Source organism: Hemitrygon akajei, chromosome 10 (genome assembly GCF_048418815.1).
Source record: "Hemitrygon akajei chromosome 10, sHemAka1.3, whole genome shotgun sequence".
In the NCBI taxonomy this organism is placed as follows: Eukaryota; Metazoa; Chordata; class Chondrichthyes; order Myliobatiformes; family Dasyatidae; genus Hemitrygon; species Hemitrygon akajei.
The window spans coordinates 103,190,760-103,212,955 of NC_133133.1; the positions used below are offsets into that span (position 1 = coordinate 103,190,760).

General features: G+C 40.8%; 1 protein-coding gene across 2 annotated transcripts in view; it reads left to right on the forward strand.

The window, feature by feature from the left end:
- atp23 (ATP23 metallopeptidase and ATP synthase assembly factor homolog) overlaps positions 1 to 18,493 on the forward strand; it is a 29,615-nt gene extending 11,122 nt beyond the window's left edge. For both annotated transcript variants that reach the window (XM_073058722.1, XM_073058723.1), the window contains 4 exons: positions 1,970 to 2,051; positions 12,619 to 12,756; positions 16,982 to 17,065; positions 18,158 to 18,493. In XM_073058722.1, coding sequence (XP_072914823.1) covers positions 1,970 to 2,051; positions 12,619 to 12,756; positions 16,982 to 17,065; positions 18,158 to 18,361 — 508 coding nt within the window. In that variant the 3' untranslated portion in view covers positions 18,362 to 18,493. The remainder of the gene's footprint in view (positions 1 to 1,969; positions 2,052 to 12,618; positions 12,757 to 16,981; positions 17,066 to 18,157) is intronic.
- The last annotated feature ends 3,703 nt before the right edge of the window (positions 18,494 to 22,196 follow it).

A 22,196-nucleotide genomic window follows, 5' to 3' on the forward strand; every position in this document is an offset into this window, starting at 1 on the left:
ACTATTTCTAAATCCACTTGCACGTGGCACTGGTAGTAATCCTGAGAGGAAACATAAGAGGAAGTTGATGCTTTATGGTAGCAAACATAAGAGGCAATTAATGCATTGGGCAACTTCTGAGTACATAGAAGTTGAAAGAAGAGGACTAAAAGTGGTAATACTCTTGATAAAAGTGGAAGGCAGAAGTGGTTGATGATGATGATGATGGTGGTTATGTGAGGAAAAAACTGTGATAAGGATAAGTAAAGAAAATATTAACTTTTGAATAAGTCAAGTTCAATTTATCGTCATTCAACTGTATTGATGTACACTGCCAAACAAAATAGACGAAGTGCACAACATAAAGTAATATTGCCACAAATAATATAAATTAAAAAGTAAACTATATAACACTACTGGTGCTTCATATGTGATGAATTTTTGGTGGTGGCTGAGAATTCAGTAGTCTTACAGCCTGGGGGGAAGAAACTGTTTCCCATCCTAACAGCTCTTGTTGTAATGCCTCTGTACCCCCCACCTGATGGTGGGGGGGGGGGGGCAGATATTATTGGATGGATAGGAGGTTATCATTGACAGTGCTAAGGGCATTTGTTTGCAGGGCTCATGATAAACATGTTTGATGAGTGGAAGAGAGAATCTGATGATCTTTTCAGCAGCCCTCACAATCCTTTGTGGAGACATGGTCAGATGCCTTGTAAGAATTTGTTAGGTGGGGGTGGGGGGGTGATGGGAGCTTAACTTGCCTCAATCTCCTCAGGAAGTGGAGATGCTGATGTGTTTTCTTGCCCAAAGAGGTGGTGTTGAGGGACCAAAGATTTACGCAGCGCATCTATGTCTAGTGAAAGACTATATATCTGAGTTTGAGTTCCCCTTGTCCTCACCTACCACCCCACCAGCCTCTGGATTCAGCACGTTATCCTCCACAACTCCCTCCAACTTCAACAGGACCCCACCACTAAGCACATCTTTCCCTCTCTACCCCTCTCCGCTTTCCGCAGGGATCGTTCCCTCCGCGACTCCCTGGTCCACATGACTCTCTTCACGGATCTCCCACCTGGCACTTATCCCTGCAAGTGTAAGTGCTACACCTGTCCCTACACCTCCTCTCTTACCACCATTCAGGGCCCCAAACAGTCCTTCCAGGTGAGGCAACACTTCACTTGTGAGTCTGTTGGGGTCATCTGTTGCGTCCAGTGCTCCCGGTGCGGCCTCCTCTAAATCGGTGAGACCCGACGCAGATTGGGGGACCGCTTCGTCGAGCACCTCCGCTCCGTCCGCCACAACAAACAAGATCTCCCGGTTGCCACCCACTTCAACTCTGCTTCACATCCCCATTCAGATATGTCCATACATGGCCTCCTCTACTGCCATGATGAGGCCAAGCTCAGGTTGGAGGAACAACACCTCATATACCGTCTGGGTAGTCTCTAGTCCCTTGGCATGAACATTGAATTCTCCAACTTCTGGTCATTCCCTCCACCTCCCTTCCCCCATCCCAGTTTTACCTGCCTCCTCCTCCAGCGGCCTATCACCTCCCTCATGGTTCCGCCTCCTTCTACTACCCATAGTACTTTCCCTTACATTCCTTCTTCACCTTTCCTGCCTATCCCCTCCCTGCTTCCCCTCCCCCCCCCATTCCTTGATCTTTCCCCTTACTGGTTTTTCACCTGGCACCTACCAGCCTTCTCCTTTCTACCCTTCCCCCACCTTCTTTATAGGACCCCCGCCCCCTCCTCTTCAGTCCTGATGAAGCATCGTGTTCCACGGATGCTGCCTGACCTGCTGAGTTCTTCCAGCATGTTGTACATATATCTGACATGTTAACTTTATTAGTTACTCCACATTACTGTTGGATTTGATGTGCTTTCAGTTTGCTTTTTATTTCAGATATGCAGCAGTCATAGTGTTGTATTTTATATATCCACAACAAAAGCAGCCAAATGATATCTACAATATTCTATGTCTTCAGCACTGTTTATACAGATCGTCACTTTTCCTGTGAAGACTGTGATGGAACAGTCAGTGGAGGCTTTGATGCTGAAATATCGCAGGTGAGTAACACACCGAGACTAAACACACAGTTGGTCTGTTGACCTTGTGTTGGGTCCTTAAAGTTATTCCCACTACTCTGCTGATTATGTTATAAATGTATTCCCCTTGAAATATTTATCAAATTCCCTTTTGTGATTCACTATCTAAATCAATTTTCAGTGCCGATGTTCGTAGCTCTGCAAGGAACGTAGAAGGTGGAACACAGCACAGTTCAGGCCTTTGGGCCAAAATGTTGTGCCAACCTTTTAACCTAAGGTCAATCTAACTCTTCCCTCTTACATGGGTGTGCATTTTTTTTCTATCATCTCTGGGCTGGTGTTCAGAAGAATGAGGGAGTCGATCTTAGTGAAACCTACCTAACTTAACTATTTTGTGTGTGTCTGTCTGTCTTATAATTTACTGTAATTCAGATTTTTTCTATATTTATTGCATTGTACTGCTGCCAGAAAGTTAACAAATTTCATGACATATTCCAGTGATATTGAACTTGATTCTGATTAAATATTGGAAGGCCTAGATGGATGGATGTGGAGAGAATGTACTGCTGCCAGAAAGTTAACAAATTTCATGACATATTCCAGTGATATTGAACATGATTCTGATTAAATATTGGAAGGCCTAGATGGATGGATGTGGAGAGAATGTTTCCAATAGTGGGAGAATCTAGACCAGAGGGCACAGCCTCAGAATAGAAGGAGATATCTTTAGAATAGAGATGAGGAGGAATATCTTTAGACAGCTGGTAGTGGATCTGCGGAATTCATTGCCTCAGACGACTATGGAGGCCCAGTCATTGGATATATTTAAAGCAGAGGTTGATAGATATTTAATAAGTTAAAGGTGTCAAAGTTTATGGGCAGAAGGCAGGAGGATGGGGCTGAGAAGGAAAATAAGTGACCACGATCAAATGGCGGAGCAATTCAATGGGAAATAGCCTAATTCTGCTCCGTTATCTCTGGTCTTAAAGGGAATGTGATGATATCGTTTTGAAATTTATGTTAGAATGCTGTGGAAAAATTTAGATAAACTATATGAGGAGTGGAAAGTATTTGAAAGGCTGCTAATCATCTGGGCAGAAAAGCCACCTATGTCAAACTATTGTTTATTGACCACAGCTCCACCTTCAGTACTAAAATTCCAAGCAAACTCATCAACAAACTCTAAAACCTGGGATTCAACAGCTGGATCCTTAAATTCCTGACCAACAGACTATAGTCAGCAAGGGTAGGCAGCAACTGCTGTGTCTCGATTATCCTCAAGGTTGAGATGCTACTCCCTGTGCACTCATTACTACATGGCCAGATTCTGCTTGATTTCCACCTGCAGATGATACTCCTATAGTGGGCTAGTAATGGAGATGGACAACCCAATGATAGTGTCATGGCAACAACCTTTCCCTCGATGTCAGCAAAACAGAAGAGCTGGTCATTCATTTCAGGGAGACAGGTGGTGCATTTGCTTCTATTTACATTAACGGTACTGAGCTTGAGAAGGTTAAGAGCTACAAGTTTCTTGGAATGAACACCACCATTAACTGGTCCTGGTCCAACCATGTCAAGAAAGGCTCGCCAGCCTCCCCTCCAAGGACTCACCTACACTTTCACTGCAGTGGTAAAACGATCAAAGATCCCACCCACTGTCCCCGCCCCATCAGGCAAAAGATACAAAAATCTGAAAGCACATACCGCCAGGTTCAAGGACAGCTTCTATCCCGTTGTTATAAGACTATTAAACAGTTCCGTAGTGTAATAAGATGGATTTTTTACCTCACTATCCACCTTGTTTTATATGACCTTGTACGTTATTGTCTACTTGCACTGTACATTCTCTGTAGCTCCAGCACTTCATTGCGCACCCTGTTATTATATGACCTCAAAGAACTGTTGTAAAGAATCGATCTGGAAGAATGGTGTGAAAGATAAGTTTTTTCCACTTTCCCTTGGTACCTGTGACAATGATATTTACCAATTTATTTTGATCAGTCATTTGATACAACATACAGTGAAACAACCAAATGGTGCCACTTAGGTTACTATGATGCACTTAGAAAGTACATTTCAAGATGTTTGTGATGGAAAAAGACCCTCTATCTTTACAGAGCACAATAACATCCTGTCAAGCATCCTCCTCTCCAGGATTATTTATAATTTGTTTCTAAAGATGATGATTATGTGAAATCTGGACAGTTGCTCATACTGGATCCTTAATCAGTATAATATTGCTGATGCCTTATTATAAATTGTGGATACTCTTCAGTGTAAGACTTATAAATTGGTCAAGTATTTTAATCCACAGTTTCTGTGCATTTTTCCTTTCTTGATGTAGAATAAGCTAATGAAGAGCTAAGGCCATGGAATGATAATCTTCAAATTAATTGTCAAAATATGTACAATATACAACAGAGATTCATCTTCTTGCAGGGATTTACAAAACAAAGAAACACAATAGAATTCACTAAAAAAACTCTCCCTCTCTCTCTCTCTCTCTCCCTCTCTCCCTGAGAACCAAAATGTTGTGCTAACATTTTAACCTACTTGCATCTCGCATGAATAGTGAAAAAGTAAACAAAAACACAAGGAATGTGAACTGCAGAGTCCCGGAAAGTGAGTCCACAACTGTGGAGTCCATTCAGCATTGAGGTGAGTTAAGCCCGCTCGAGAGCCTGATGACTACTGGACAGTGAGTGCTCCTGAACCTGGCGGCATGGAACACAAGATTCCTGTACCTCCTGCTCGACTGTGGTAGCGAGAAGAGAGGGAGACTGGTCAAATGCAGGCGGACATCACTGAACACCTGTTTGCTTTCCACTCCATCCTCCATAATTTTAATCCTGATCAACGCTTTAACTGGCACAAGTAATGGAGCTGACCATGGGTTTGTCGTCTATTATCAGGCCTTGACACAGAGTCCACCCCCAGCAATGGCTATACCAGCACACTCGAGCTGGTACATGAACATCGAATTCTCCAACTTCCAGTAATTCCCTCCCTCTCTCTTCCCCATCACACTTTCACTCTGCCTCCTCTTCTAGCTGCCTATCACCTCTCTCATGATTCTGCCTTCTACAACCCATAGTGCTTTCCGCTTACATTGCTCCTTCACCTCTCCGGCCTATCCCCTCCCTGCTTCCCCTCCCCCACCCCTCGATCTTTCCTCTGATTGGTTTTTCACCTGCACCTCCCCCCTCCCCCCACTTTCTTTATAGGGCCCCTGCCCCCTCCTTCTTCAGTCCTGACGAAGGGTCTTGGCCCGAAACATAGACTGCTCATTTCAACGGATGCTGCCTGACCTGCTGAGTTCATCTAGCTTGTTTGTACGTGTTGAATGATTGGTAGTGCTGGATGGGGTGGTTTGAGTATCTCAGAAACTGCTGATTTCTTGGGATTTTCATGCATGATAGTCTCTAGAGTTTACAGAGAATGTTGAGGAAAAACAAAAAAAAATCCAGTGAGTGGCAGTGTGAAAATGCTTTGGTGTGATGGAGGTTAGAGGAGAAAGGCCAGACAGATTCAAGCAGACAGGAAAGCAACAGTATCTCAAATAACCAGGTGTTACAACAGTGGTGTAAGAGCATCCCTGAATGCACATCATATCAAACCTTGAAGTGGATGGGCTGTAGGAGTAGAAGACCATGAACATGCACTCAGTGGTACAGGAGGTATCTAATAAAGTGCCCACCAAGTGTATTTTAAAGGAATAACATGGACATGCATATGTTTGGAACCATAGGTCATTGTGGAGTAATAATGGTGTAGGACTTTTGTTAAAACTGAATTGCAGTTGATTCAAGAAGGTTCACTTGCTTCCTATGAGGGTATTGTATAATAAAACAAGCTTTAAATGGTTCAATGAGTTCAAGTACTTATCATTCACTCACCCAGTGGGCCAACAGGGTGAGTGGGCCAACAGTGGGCCACTGCAGGGACAGCCTATGGGAGCAGGGTCTGGATTTTCATGTTTAACTGTTCACAGAAGGACAGTGGTTACTGATGCACAGTGTACTGACATCGCACAACCAGAGGTCTGCTGTTGTTCAGACTGCTGAGCTTGGATGAGTATCTGGACTTGTGTAGAACTGGAGCAGGTCAAAGAAATAATATCTCTGCCTGTTACGCTAATAAGGATATAATTTTGTTTCCTTTGCATAAAATTGCTAAATCATGGTGAAAATGACTTTACCTGCTTAGTAATGTTAGTAGTTCATTAGTTTTACAACTCTCTAGGTTCGTATTCCCATTTTTTAAAATTTCACTGCACGTTACACTTAATGTCTTACAGATTAACACAACTGATTTCCTAGATCCTGGTAATTTTTGTTGAGACCCAGGGGTGTCGGGGGGTTGGGTGGTGGTTAGGATTAGTTGCTTTTGACATTTTCAACAGCAACAAATTATGCAAAAACACGGCATTTTAATTTATCTCTTCCAGACCATTACTATACCGAGCTAAAATAAATGTCAAATTTAAATAAACAAAATAAGTAAATAACACCAGACCAAAGAACTTCTCTGTGGATTGTAGTTGGGTATTGGGATAAGCTAATTAATGTCGCTATTAGAATAGCAAAGGAAATCTTTATGAATGTGACGAACTGGCAGTCATTTCGAGCCAAATTAAATAGGTGTGGAATCATTATTTATATCATTGTAGCACTAAATTTAATTTTAATGTACAAAAGCCTGTCTTTGAAAGGATTTCTACACTAATTTTCCTGTTTTTCTTTAAAAGTGATAAGTCACAAACAAAATGTCCTGTTTTGTGAAGTGGGTAGCCTCCGTCTTGTGGGTTGTTAAAGAATGGCAAGAGGTGTGAGGAGACAGATTTGCCTAAAGAGCAACATGCTCAGAATGTTGGAGGAATTCAGCAGGTCAGAGTCGATGTTTTGGGCCAAGACCATTCATTGGGACTCTGACCACAGGCATTTCCAACCTTTTTATGCCATTAACCAAGAGGTCTGTGGAGTCTACCACATTTTATTTACCTTAAATTTTAAATCTTTGAAAGGAGTTCAAAATCAGGTTTGATATCACCAGCATTTGTTGTGAAATTTGTTGTTTTACGACAGTGGTACATTTGTAATAATACAGGCAACAATTATACCAGTGCCTAAGAAGAAGAATGTGAGCTGCCTAAATGTCTATCACCCAGTAGCACTCATCTCGACAGTGATGAAACTAGACTAAACTCCTTCCTCAGCAAGGACCTGAACTCATTGCAATTTGCCTGTCGCCACAATAGGTCAATGGCAGACGCAATCTCAATGGCTCTCCACACGGCTTTATCACGTCAAGATGCTGTTCATCGACTATAGCTCAGCATTTAATATCATCATTCCCACAATTCTGATTGAGAAGTTACAGAACCTGGGCCCCTGTACCTCTCTGCAATTGGATCCTCAACCTGCTAACCGGAAGACCTCAATCTCTGCAGACTGGTGATAACGTATCATCCTTGCTGACGATCACCGCTGGCGCACCTCAGGTGTGTGTGCTTAGCCCACTGCTCTTCTCTCTATATACACATGATGGTGTGACTAGGCATAGCTCAAATACCATCTATAAATTTGCTGACAATACAACCATTGTTGGTAGAATCTCAGGTGGTGACGAGAGAGCTCACAGGAGTGAGATATGCCAACTAGTGGAGTGGTGCTGCAGCAACAACCTGGCACTCAACGTCAGTAAGACGAAAGAGCTGATTGTGGACTTCAGGAAGGGTAAGACGAAGTAACACATACCAAGCCTCATAAAGGGATCTGAAGTGGAGATGGTGAAGTTTCAAGTTTCTGGGTGTCAAGATCTCTGAGGATCTAACCTGGTCCCAACATATCGATGTAAATAGCTATAAAGAAAGCAAGACAGTGGATATGCTTCATTAGAAATTTGAAGAGATTTGACATGTCAACAAACACTCAAAAACTTCTATAGGTGTACCATGGAGAGCATAATGACAGGCTGCATCACTGTCTGGTATTGGGGGGGGGGGGGTGTTGGGGGAAGGGTGCTACTGCACAGGACTAAAAGAAGCTTCAGAGGGTTTTAAATCTAGTCAGCTCCATCTTGGGTACCAGCCTACGAAGTACCCAGGGCATCTTCAGGGAGCGGTGTCTCAGAAAGGCAGTGTCCATTAATAAGGACCTCCAGCACCCAGGGCATGCCCTTTTCTCACTGTTACCATCAAGTAGGAGATGCAGAAGCCTGAAGGCACACACTCAGTGATTCAGGAACAGCTTCTTCCCCTCTGCCACCTAAATGGACACTACCTCACTTTTTTTTAATATACAGTATTTCTGACTTTTGCACATTTTTTAATCTGTATACATTTTTATATGTATACTGTAATTGATTTACTTATTTATTATTTTATTTTTTCTTCTATATTATGTATTGCATTGAACCGCCACTGAGTTAACAAATTTCACGTCACATGTCAGTGATAATAACCTGATTCTTCTGATTAAGTACTCCTTATCTAAAATTCCAAAACCTGAAATCCTCCGAAATCCCAATTTATTTTGAGTGCTGACTAGACATCACAAATGCAAAATTCTACAAGACACTGAGAAAGCTCCCAGATGATGTGCAGGTCTCTGCATATCAAAGGCAGTTCTAAGAAGTTTTGAACAGAGTTTAGTGAAAAATATAAAAACACTGCATTGATCGTGTTTCGACAGAGTGGATTCAGAAGCATTGGTGGATCCCTTAACGGTATGCTGATCATGAAACGAGCAAAGACCTAACATGACAAACTGAAAATTGGAGTTATTTGTGAATATGTAGCATGCTGGCTGCAGAAATTTACGAAAAGGCATGACATTACATTTTTAGTGAGTTAAAAAATGTTAATGATAAAGCGTCTGCTGATCGCGAAAGAGCAGAGAAATTCATTGGTAAGGTTGGGAAGATCATCATTGATGGAAAATCTAACACCAGAACAAGTCTACAATGCTGTTGGTTTTTATACTTTACATAAACCTAAAAAGAAAAATACAAATAGTGTACAGTAATTTTTAATCAAAACACAGCTTCATAGGAGGAGATGTTTCTGATCCGCACTGTCTCTGGTCTCCTGATGAAGAGGGGGATCCAGTTGCAGAAGGAGGCACAGCGGCTCAGGTTTTGGAGCTTGTTGATTAGAACTGAGGGTATAATTGTGTTGAATGCTAGCTGTAATCAAATAACAGCAGCCTGACATAGATATTACATTGTCCAAGTGATCCAGGGCCCAGTGGAGAGCCAATGAAATTACATCCACTGTAGACCTGGTGATAGGCAAATTGCAGGTGAGTCTAGGTCCGTGCTTAGGCAGGAGTTGATTCTGGCCATGATCAACTTCATCACAGTAGATGTGAATACTACTGGGTGATCGTCATTGAGGCAGCTCACCTTGCTCTTGTGTATTGGTATGATTGTCACCCTTTTAAAGCAGGTGGGAATGTCCGACTGTAGCAATAAGAGATTGATTCGGCCTATTACTACAAGTCGTGTCTTGTAGCCATACCAGAATGCTGCTACCCAGTGGTTTTGCTAATAAGTTTTGTATTTTTCTGGGACTAAATTTTGCAATAAGTTTAAATCAAAGTTCAGTTGAAGTCCAGTCTATTTTCTAATGCACAAATACATGTATATCCAGATGCCGTGAAAAGCTTAGTTGCAGCAGCATTGCAGACACATAGCATCAGATAAGCAGCATTCAAAAGAAATGGAATGTACAGCATTACCAGGATGATGGCGGAAAGGTCCCTCGGCAAATAAAATGGATGACATTTGACCATTAGATGTTACAAGTCAAGTGAAGAAGATGGAGACGAAGCCGCCATATCTGTGCACCAAAATGAGTTGGTCATAAAGCATACTTCACCACCTCTACTTTTAAGACTTGGCTATCCTTTCTTTACTGTAAATAGTGAAGCCATCAAGCTAGAACCCTGCATTAGAAATTAGAGTCTGCATGAAGCAAAGTGCACAGCAGTCCCTGATGTCCCTCTGGTACTGCTTAGTCTTGCTCTGATGTCTTCAATTTTGTTTTCCAGAGACTGTACGTTCATCAGCAGTGGGGAGTCTAAGAACTTTGTGTTTGAATCGTACCTGTAAACCAGTGAACCATGCCACATCTGTTTTCTTAAAGGGATCTGTAACCTGAGTCTGATGTCCAGGGTCAGCTGATATCGATTTGAGTATTGGTAGTTTTTTAAAAGTCAATGCTTTCGAAGTACCCATGGCTGTGACTATGGATTTCAAATGTAGTAGTCCTACAGGAGTTCAGTGAGACCCTCTCACTCTGCCCTCCCTCACTGCTCTCCAACTCTTTGACCATGTGCTCACCCAGAGTCATGACCACAGTTCATGTTCTTCTGCCATGTTGTGTGTGTTACTCTGGATTTCCAGCATCAACAGTCTCTTGTGTTCATGGATTCCTTGAAGAGTTGTTTAGTTTTAAATGTCTTTCAAGGATGGAAGCATCAGCTATCTGGTTTAGTGGTTCCACAAGTCAGTAATCAGATTCGCTGCTATTTTCCCTGGAAAATAACTGTGCAAGCATCTCAGTTCATTGCCTCATTATGGGAATGGGTGGTGACTGCTGACTTGGCAACTGACGCCTACATCCAAGAAAATCATTGTATTTATCATTTTTCCTATCGCACTTTGAAAGAAATTATACATGATTGAAGATTATATAATGTCATTTCCAGTACACATTTGTAAAGAAGAATAAACTAATTGTTACTCTGGATCTGATGCAGCACAGAAAAAGCACAAAAATAAGCAAAAAACACAATAAATATAAATACATAATGTAGCTTGTATGCACTATGTCAAGGCCATACCATACCGCGCAAAGGACTTGGGCACATGTAATAAACATTGATATAAGAGGTGAAATCAAAACTGCATTATGCATCATCAGCAGTACTCTACTCTCCATCAAGGACATGTAAACATAAAATGATGCTAGGTACAGGAGGGTACTGATGGGAAATGATACGGTAATGGTGATAGGTTAGTGAATGGAGGTGTTACTTGGGCAAGTAACTGTTTTTGAGTCTGGTGGTCCTGGCATGGATGCTGTGTAGCTTCTCTGAAGGGAGTGGGATAAGCAGTCCATGAGCAGGGTCAGTGGGATCCTTCATATTACTGGCCTTTTTCCAGCAACTTTCTGTATATATGTCCCTTGCTGGTGGACAACCTCGTGTTGGTGATGGGCAGTTTTGACGTTACCTCATATCACATTTTTTTTTACAAAGTTCTGGATGGGCTTGATGGCAGATAGGCTGGTGCTGATGACGTGTTGGGCAGTTTTGATTATCAGTCATAGAGGCTTCCTGTCTGCCACAGTGCAGTTTGAAAACTGAAGGTATTTTCTTTGGATAGTGCTTTGAAAGTCCTGATCCTATTTTGGATGTGTTATAATCTGGTTACCCCATTACAGAAGGGTGTGAAAGCTTTGGAAAGGGTGCAGAAGAAGTTTACCAGGATCTTGCCTGTGAACTGATAACAGAGTAGTTCTTAGCACAGGACAATTAAGATGGGTAGATGTTGCATGGAAGAGATTGTAAAAGAGTATCCTTCAGGTCTCAGCCAAAACTTTTAAGGAGATTGTTAGGTTACTGCATGAGCTGTAAGGGGAGGTTGGACAAACTTGGGTTGTGTCCTCTGAGGGGAAATCTGACAAAAGGTTATAAAATTCTGGGAGGCACGGATAGGTTTCTTTCCTTCCCAGGATAGAATTATCAATTACAAAGGTGGGGAGTGGGGTTGGTGGGAAGAGAGAAAGTTTAAGGAGAAGTCCAGGTAACTTTTTTTAGGTGCCTGAAATAGTGGATATGGATTCACTGGTGTGTTTAATGCCTTTTGGACATATGGGTATGCAGGAACTGGAGGAGCTATGGATCATTTACAAACAAAAGAGATTAAATTTAAATTTGCAATATGCCCAGCACTAAGACTGTGAGTCAAAGGGTTTATTGCTGTGCTGTACTGATCTAGGTTCTGTAAGCAGCTAAATTTCCAACTATTTCCCTTTACTGATACACAAGGGTTAAAATGGTGTACTAACCAAACAGTGTACTGACACTTTGTATACTCTGTGTGAAAGCTTATGAAGACGAGTTAAGATGATAAGCTGACAAAGATAGTTCTGTCACCCAGGCTGAACATGGTCCTTGAAAGCCTGACTTTCCTTTGTACTTACAGCTTTTCTGTTCAAGCTCGGGAACCAAGGTCACTGAGCATAATCAGACAAGATAAAGATGTAAATGAAGGATTCTAGGACAGTTATTTTACTAATTCTCTAGTATCATTGGTCTTTAACATGTAGATTTAATTGGTTAATAAAACCTGAAATATATAATATAATGGGATTCAGATGTGCACGAAGTTTCTATTGGGTCAATATTTGTATACAGCTGGTCAATTTCAGTATAAAGATGCCATTTTTTTGTTCAGAACAGTTTGGTAATGGGGCCAAGCTGTTCTCCTTGTGCACAAGTAAATCAAATGTGTTTGAGGAACACGTGTGAGTTAATCAGCTGCAGAACAATATTTTACTTGTGCTTTTATTCTGTAGATCGTCTTATGCCAGAATAATATCCATCAGCAACAGCATATGAACCGGGTGGTGACCCATGAATTAATCCATACGTTTGATCACTGTCGTGCGCATGTAGATTGGTTCCACAATATAAAACATCTGGCCTGCTCGGAGGTAAGATATCACTTGAGTATGGTCAAAATCTCAAGATCTATGCAGGCAGTCTTTGATTGCAAAAGTGAGCTGTTTGTGAATGAGACATAAGTAACAGGTGACAGGTGAGCGAACGTGCAGGGGAAGAACTGGGCACAGGCTGGCCTTAGTGAGTGAGTCTGATCAGCAGTCTGGCTTTGCTGTGCTTCACCCAGACCTGATTTTTGTGATTCAATATTGGGGGTAAGGTAAGGCTTGTAGAAATGCCTCCTTTTAATCGGGAAGATCCCTATTGCTTAAAAAATCAATCTCTATCCGAAAAATACTTGTCCATATGTGCAGTTTGTTTATTAGTCAGGGGTTTCTAACCTGGGGACAACCTACATTATGAAAGGTATCTCCATATTCAAAGTTTTTCATATATTAATTATTAGCTTATATTTGTCACGTGCACATCAAAACATAGTGGAAAGTATTATTTGCATTAAGGATGAGCTAGCAGACAGCCATGCTTCTTTGCACCAACATAGCAAGCCCACATTTACTGACCCTAACCTGTATATCTTTGGACTGTAGGAGGAAACTGAAACATGCAGTCTTGGGGAGAACTCCCTGCGGACAATGGAGGGAGTTGAACCCTGAATATACAGCTGGTGCTGTAAAGCATTATACTAACCACATAGCTATTGTGCATCCCTCTTAACTCCTGTGTTGTTCCTGAATTTATCTGAATAAGTGTTTTGCATTGTGGCTGATCTTACATGAACTGTGAAATAGCCAGTATTCCAGGGATGGTGGCTGTGGAATGTACTGTGACCTATCTGCTTCCTGGTGTGGATGTAAACGGTCTTTCTTTATAATTCATCAAACACATGTTTATTTTCCTTTGCTGCTAAAATTTGCTATTGATGAACATCTGCCAGAGAGACAGTAATTGGCTCAGAGAAGACACTCTTCCTAGGATAGTTATTGTTCAAATCTCTGTGCATATTCAGATGAATACACAAACCTGCTAATGGCAGATGGCAACAATAATTACAAAAAGGTGGCAGCATCCTCATTTCCAGTGATTTTCCCTGAATTATTTAGCTACATAAAACATCTTCAAATTAAGTTTATTATCAAGGTACATATATGTCACATGTACAAATCTGAGATTTGTTTTCTTCTGGGCATACTCAATAAATCCAATAACCATAATAGAATCAATGAAAGAAAACAGCCAGTGTGCAAAAGACAACAAACCAAGCAAATACAAAAAGAAATATGATAATAAATATTGAGAAAGTGGAATGAAGAGCCCTTGAAAATGAGTCAATTTGTTGTGGGAACAGTTCAGTGATGGGAGGAGTGAAGTTAAGTGAAGTTAACTTTGGCTCAAGAGCCTGATGGTTGAGTGGTAATAACTGTTCCTGAACACGTTGAGGGGAAATAACTATTCCTGAACAGACAGAAGCAAAACACAGCCTGCTGGAGGAACTCAATGGGTCAGACAGCATCTGTGGAGGGAAATTGATGGTGATATTTCTGGTTGAGATCCTACATCCAGATTGAAAGATAGTGGGGAGATCACAAACAAGAAAAAATCTGCAGATGCTGCAAATTCACACAAACACAAAATGGAGGAGCTCAACAGGCGGGGCAGCATCTATGGAAAAGAGTACAGTCGACATTTCATCATCATGACTGGAGAAAAAAAGATGGGGAGTCAGAGTTGGAAGGTGGGAGGAGGGGAGGAAGAAACACAAGGTGATAGGTGAAACTGGGGGTGGGGTGGGTATGGTGAAGTAAAGAGCTGGGAAGGAGATACAATTCTGGAGAAGGGGAAATCTGAGAGAACAGAACTCCATGGAAGAAAGAAAAGTGGTGGGGGGGGGGGGGAGAGAGCACCAGAGGTGATGGTCAGGTAAGGAGATAAGGTGAGAGAGGGAAAAGGGAATGGTGAATGGTGTGGGGGGGCGGCATTAACGGAAGTTCGTGAAATCGATGTTGGTGCATCAGACTGAAGGCTACCCAGTCAGAATATAAAGTGTTGCTCTTCCAAGCTGAGTGTGGTCTCATCACAACAGTGGAAGAGGCCATGGGCTGACATGTTAGAATGGGAATGGGAAGTGGAATTAAAATGGATGGGTGGCCACTGGGAACTCTTGCTTTTTCTGGTGGACTGAGCATAGGTGCTCGGTGAAGCGGTCTCCCAAACTACATCGGGTCTCACTGATATACAGGAGGTCACACTGGGAGCACCAGATACAGTAGATGACCTCAACAGACTCACAGGTGAAGCGTCGCCTCACCTGGAAGGACTGTTTGGGGCCCTGAATTGTAGTGAGGGCAGAGGTGTAAGGGCAGATGTAGCACTTGTTCTGCTTGCAAGGAAAAGTGCCAGGAGGGAGATCAGTTACGGAGGGATGAATGGACAAGGGAGTCACATGAGGGAGCGATCCCAGCGGAAAGCAGAAAGTTGGGGGTGGAGGGAGGGAAAGATGTACTTGGTGGTCGGATCCTGTTAGAGGTGGCAGAAGTTATGGAGCTGTGCTGTTATGTGCTGGATACAGAGGCTGTTGGGTTGGTAGGTGAGGACAAAAGAATCCTTGTTCCTGATGGGGTGAGGGCAAACATGTGTGAAATGGAAGAGATGCGATTGAGATCAGCATTGATGGTGGAAGAAGGGAAGCCTAAAGAAGGAATACATCTTTAAAGAGCAGGTGCAGCGTTTGAGAGAAGGGGATGGCATTTTTACAAGTAACAGGGTGGGAAGAGGTATAGTCCAGGTAACTATGAGAGTCAATGGGTTTATAATGGACATCAGTAGATAAAGCTGTCTCCAAAGATGGAAACAGGAAATCAAGAAAGGGGAAGTGTTGTAAACAGACCAGATAAATTTGAGGGCAGAGTGGAAGTTGAAGGCAAATTTGATGAAGTCAGTGAGCTCTGCATGGGTGCAGGAAGCAGCACCAATGCAGCCGTTGATATATCAGAGGAAAAGTTGGGGAGTAACACCAGTGTAGGCTTGGAGCATAGACTGTTCCACGTAGATGGTCAGTAATAGAGGTGCGGGGGAAAGAGTGGAGCAAGAATGGTAATTGTTAGTTGGATCCAGGTGAGGAGGTGTGATTGGTAGATGGAGGAGGCAAGAATAGAAATAGCAACACACAGAATTCTGGAGAAACTCAGCAGGTCAGGCAGCATCTACAGAGGGAAGTAAACAGTCAATGTTTTGGGTCTTGATCCTTAATTGGGATTGAAAAGTGAGAAGAGAAATAGCCAGTGTACAAAGTGTGGGCAAGGTACTGATGGAATGAAACCATGACTATTTATTCCCCTCCATTGATACGGCTTGACTTTCTGAGTTCCTGTAGCATTTTGTGTGTTTGGCTCAGGATTACCAACATTTATGGAATCTCATCGGACTATAAGAAATAGTGTTAGAGGCTGTGAGGTTGTAGATGGGAACAGCTGAGAGTTCTTGGTGAAGATGATAAAACATGTCAGAACTTTTTAAGGGAAGTTAGGTTGGACATTATTTCATTGTTTGTGTAAAGGTTAAAGCACTTCTCTGCAGGCGTATTGCATATATGAATCCATGAACATCTGTGTTCTTCAGTGGGATATTTGAAGAATTGATATAATCCCATTTTTACACATCAGAAATCTATAGTCACAGAGCCATGGAATTGGGTTCAAATAGTTGTAAGATGGAGAATATTTCTGTATTATAAGTTATTGCTGTGTTCATTTCACTTTCAAGGCTGCTCACAGAAAGCTTTTGTTCTGTTCAATTGGATTAGTAATGTGATCTGTCAGTTTATATTGACACCTCCTAACTAGTTCAGAGAGAATTCTGATCTTCAGCCTGTGTAATCAATTCCACTTCAAAAGCGCTATAAATAGACATGTCTTTCAGTTAATTAAAGGGTCATTACAACTGGTCAGGAATAGTTTTATTTTAAATAAAATGTAACATTGCAATGCCACCCTTCCTTGAGAAACTGAGAAGAATTGATTGATCGCTTAGATAAGCAACAGCTTGTAATCACTAGACTGCTTTTATAAGGGAAAGAGATCATCAGAGAGAAAACCAGGAAGAAAGGTCTCGCTCTGAGTTATTTGGAAATGTTTCATGCTTCTCTGATGGCTTCAGTCATTTTTAATCAATATGTGAAACAGACTTGCCATTGTGTGATATTTCAGAAAAGAAATCTTGCTGGAGCTCTATTATATACACTGACCTTGACATTTTCAACAGATCCGAGCTGCTAATCTCAGTGGGGAGTGCACATTTCAGAATGAATTGAGCAGATTCAATTTTGGTCTAAAGCAACATCATCAAGTAAGTATGGTAATACTGCACGTATTACTAGAATCAGGTATTTCTTAAGGGATTTTTCAGATTAACATAGCTTTTGTGGAATTCAGGCTTGTCTGATAAACTTCTAGTAAGATTATGCTAGAAATTTGGGAAATCCTGTGGTGGATCCCGATGATGATATTATGATAAAAGGAGATATACACAATTGTATTTGTTCTTTTTATAAGGGCAAAATTCTAAATGTTACTCTAAACTTAGAATATTTATTCTCCCTCCTATGTATTTTGCCTTCTCACTAATAAATACTCACATTTATATGTGGTATCAAAAGTTATCCTTTTATCTAAACTAGCAAATTAAGCTCTAATGATCTGTTGTACAGTATTTGGGGAAAAATCTAAACCTTTACACTGCATTTATTCATGATGATGTGAAAATAATATAGCCGGAGTAGGAAAGGGTTATTTGACAGAGATTGTATGTTATCTCTTTTTGACAAGGAGAAAGATGTCAGGGTCACTTTTGCACATCCCTGAGAGTTACAAAAGTAATGTGCATGCTGATCAGTTATTGTTGGCTTTGTAAAGTTTTGTTTAATGGAGAGTTGATCATGAGTCTCCTGACCACCTTCTTCTTATCCCCATCACCTCAACTTGGGCATAGGCCACCTACAGCAGCTCGCCAAAGTCCTCTGTCCTGGGCCAGTCTTTCAAGTTGGCCTTGGGTGTATGCCGTCTTACATCTTTTAGGTGAAGATCTCTGGAGCTTCTGTTGGCACTTCTGTAGCTCTGGGATTTTGTGGGATAGGGTTTCTAGCCCCGTGTCCAACCCTCCTCCTTTTGCATCTGGGCTTGGGAGTGTCCATGGCAGAGTTCCAGACATTATGGCTGGGTAAATTGCATTGTGGCAAGGTAAGAAGGAATTACAAATCCACGTATTTTTAAGCTGATAAAGGTGCTGAGGTGTGTTCTAAAGCAACATTCAGAATGCTTTTCATTTTACTCAGAGGGATTACTGTACCAATTAATGCGAATGACATTTTGCTTGAACTGTGCTTTGTAATCGCTATCGATTTTGACTCTAGTTTAATTTTGCTCCTTTATTTCCACTCAGAAATGTGTCCGTGAACGAGCTTGCCGTTCCATTTTAGCTGTTCGCAAAGTCAGTCAAGAAACTGCAAAGAAAGCTGTTGATGATGTTTTTGATAGCTGTTTTAATGATCATGAACCTTTTGGAAGAATTCCACACAATAAAAAGGATGCAAAGTATGCCCATAGGGATTTTCAGAACAGGAACAGATTTTATACAAATTTTTAAAAAAAATTGTGGTGTGGTATCATTTCAATTAATAATCAACACAATTATAAAATCCATTGTAACTACAGATATTTCATTTTCCTTGAACATGACTTTTTTAATCAGGTGGTTAATAAAATAAACAAAACTCTTGTGCATGGCTGGACGTAAATCCTTTTAGAGTTTTTAATATAATTTTCTTTATTTTTTCATAAAATTATTCCAGTTTGTGGTGGTCATGTCACAGTTAAACACTGGCGATTATTCAATTATTACCATAAAATACCTGTAATGTACAAAAAGTATGATATGTAATACTGACTTTAGACCATTTTTCTTGCTCCAGTTGCCATTCTATATTTACTTGTTTTTGTTATTATAAGATTACTCATTGCATTATTACATTTCAAAGCAGAGATTTCAGACAATGAACTGACTTTACCTATAATGATCTGTTTCTGTGAAGAGAGGAAAGCTAGTCCAAAACAGAAAATCCTGTGTGAATTTATTTTCAGAACATAAAAAGTAAAAAGGGTTAATGGGATATCAGTACCAATTTGGAGAAAATGACTATCACACATCCTTCCTTTGTCTGATGTCAATTTTTTTTTTAATTGAATCTGGCTGTTCTACTGAATATGCAGAATTAACCTAATACATGTGTGAACAAGCAGATTGCCAAATGCTGATCAAAGGAAGTTATAGATATGGTTATGTTTTATATGACCAACAATATATGTGCAGCAGAGGAATATAAAAACATCAGTAGACTTAACTGTGATCTAATTTTGCAACTGTTATTACACCTCCTGTACATATTGCAAACATATACATAAAATCTTGTAATCATTGCTTATTTCATATGCTATTACATTAACTAATTTATTACAGTTTATGAAAGTAATGATAGATTGGCATTGATGTCACTTTTCTAAAAAATCCATTTTGTTTTTATTATGGGGCAGGCAGGAGAGGATATTTTTCCTTCCAATATATCATGTCTTTCTCTAACTCTATTTCTTCAAAAATGGAATTCTGTCTTGTTTCTGGTAAGTTTCTTTTTCCTTCATATGACACAGATAGAGGCAAAGAGGTCACTATCAATATAAGTGAAGAATCTATGGAAAGTTGTACAGTTACTTGTATTTACCAAAGAGATTTGGATAAATACGATGAGGGAATGCTCCTCCTCTGAGGAAAAGACTGAAAATCCTGACTCCTTTTGAGGATTCAGTTCTATTTAGTCTGAGGTTAGAAATGCTTTTGTTTCTAGCAGTGGTGAGCATGTCACTCATCCTGGACTTGCCTCCATACATTTGGTTCCTATCAACTTTAGTGGAATTGAATGTGAAGGTGATCTGATATTTTTGTGTTTAACACGTGATCAAAAACCAATGTTTTCCTGTGATCATCATGAATTGAGCACAATATTACATTGGTAACATTTAACCCCTCTGACATCAACAATGTTTGTTGCTTGCCTGTTCAAAATTGTTTTGTGAAGTTTCATAGAATTCTGGACCAAAACATCTATTGTTAATAATAGCTGGTACTGATGACAGGATGATGGGTATGGGCTGTAAGCAGGTATTTTTATATACATGAAATACATCACGTAGAAGTGTCTTGGCAGCTTTCATATTTAACGAAGCACCGTGAAGTGAACTCAGTTTGTTGTTTAGTTACTGAATTGGCCTGTACTGTTGTGAGAGGCATCACCCCAGGAAAAGAAGGAGTGGAAGTAGGCCAAATTAAAAGTTGCTGAAAACTTGATTTTCCTCCTTGGCTGCAGTGTGTGTGTGTGGAATAAGTATAAGGTAGAAAAGGAATATTACTTGCTATGTGGGTCACCATATTAGCTCTCAGGATATTTTTAGATATTATAATTTTCTTTATTTCCCATTTTAGTTAAAAGGCTGACTATCTGCCCTTTAATTCTGGAAATATCTATAATGACATACTTTAATAATGGCTTTATTAATACTGAATAGCTAAGCTTTCAGTTTTCTATTAAAAGAGATACTTTATCTGTTCTGAAATTCATTGTCTTTTGTGTTTGATAGTTGTTTAATCGTAAATAAATTATGTTTAAAACACTCGGGTTAAATATCTCATCTGTGTTTTATATATGTATGTTCAAAAGGAGTGTATGACATGGTGTTGTAGATCCACACAATGCAAGAGCAGGGAAGTTATATTGAAACTTTATGAAACACTGGTTGGACTTTGAGCATTGTGCCTATTTCTGGTTACCATACCTCAGGAATGTTGTAAAGACCCTCATTAATTTTTATAGGTGCACTGTAGAAAGCATTCTTCTAGGGTGCATCACAACCTGGTATGGAAGTTCTCCTGTCCAAGACCGGAAGAACCTGCAGAAGATCGTGAACATAGCCCAGCACATCACACAAACCAATCTTCCATCCTTGGACTCAATTTACACCGCACGCTGGCGGAGCAGTGCTGCCAGGATAATCAAGGACAAGACCCACCCAGCCAACACATTTTTTGTCCCACTTCCCTCTGGGAGAAGGTTCAGGAGCATGAAGATTCGTACGGTCAGATTTGGGAACAGCTTCTTTCCAACTGTGATAATACTGCTGAACAGATCCTGACCCAGATCTGAGCCGTACCTTCCAAATATCTGGACCTGACTTGCACTACCTTATTTTCCCTTTTCTACTTTCTAATTATGATTTATAATTTAAATTTTTATATTATTTACTTTGACTTGTACTTAAGGGAGCGTGAAGCGCAGAAACAAATATCACTGATGATTATACGTTCTAGTATCAATTGTTTGGTGACAAAGTAAAGATCCAATTTGTATATTCACGGTCTTTAAATCTGAAAGCAATCAAGCAAGATGGAGTTAATGCAGGAAAATAATGTTGGAGGGAAAATTTGCCATGATTTCATTGATAAGTGAAGCAGGCACGGGCCCAAACAACTTCTGTTTCTAATGTTCTTCATTAAATCCCTCATCCCTGATGTCATTCCATTTGAAGAGATTAAGTTGAATTGTTCTAGGAATGAGGATTTCTGCCAAAATTGGGAAAGTTGAAGTTGTCTCCTCCAAACAAAACAAAGAGCAGTTGACTGTAGTCCCTGATAGAGATATGAAGAGCATGACAGTTCTAGCTAAAGTAAAAAATGCTGATCCTGTTCGCACAGCACACACAAAATGCCGGAGGAACTCAGCAGGCCATGCAGCATCTATGGAAAAGAGTACAGTTGATGTTTTGGAACGAGACCTTTAATCAGGACAGAAAATAGTGGATTGGTTAATCAAGAGAAGGCAGAGAGTTGGTATAAATGGGTGTTTCTCTGGTTGGCAATCTGGTGAGTGGGGTGCTGCAGGGGTTGGTGCTGGGCCACAGCTGTTTACCATTTACACTGATGATTTTGAAGAGTGGACTGGGTGTAGCATAGCAAAATTTGCTGATGACACTAAGCTGAGTGGAAAACCAAATTGTACAGAGGATGCGGAGAGCCTGCAGAGCGATATAGATAGGTTAAGTGAGTGGGCCAAGGTCTGGCAGATGGAATACAGCATTGGTAAATGCGAGATCATCCACTTTGGAAGGAATAATAGAAAAGCAGATTATTATTTAAATGGAGAAAGACTGCAGCATGCTGTTGTGCAGAGGGACTTGGGAGTGCTTGTGCATGAATCGTAAAAAGTTGGTTTGCAGGTACAACAGGTTATTAAGAAGGCAAACAGAATGTTGGCCTTCATTGCTAGAGGGATTGAATTTAAGAGCAGGGAGGTCATGCTGCAAGTATACAGGGTACTGGTAAGGCCGCACCTGGAGTACTGTGTGCAGTTCTGGTGTCCATACTTGAGGAAGGATAT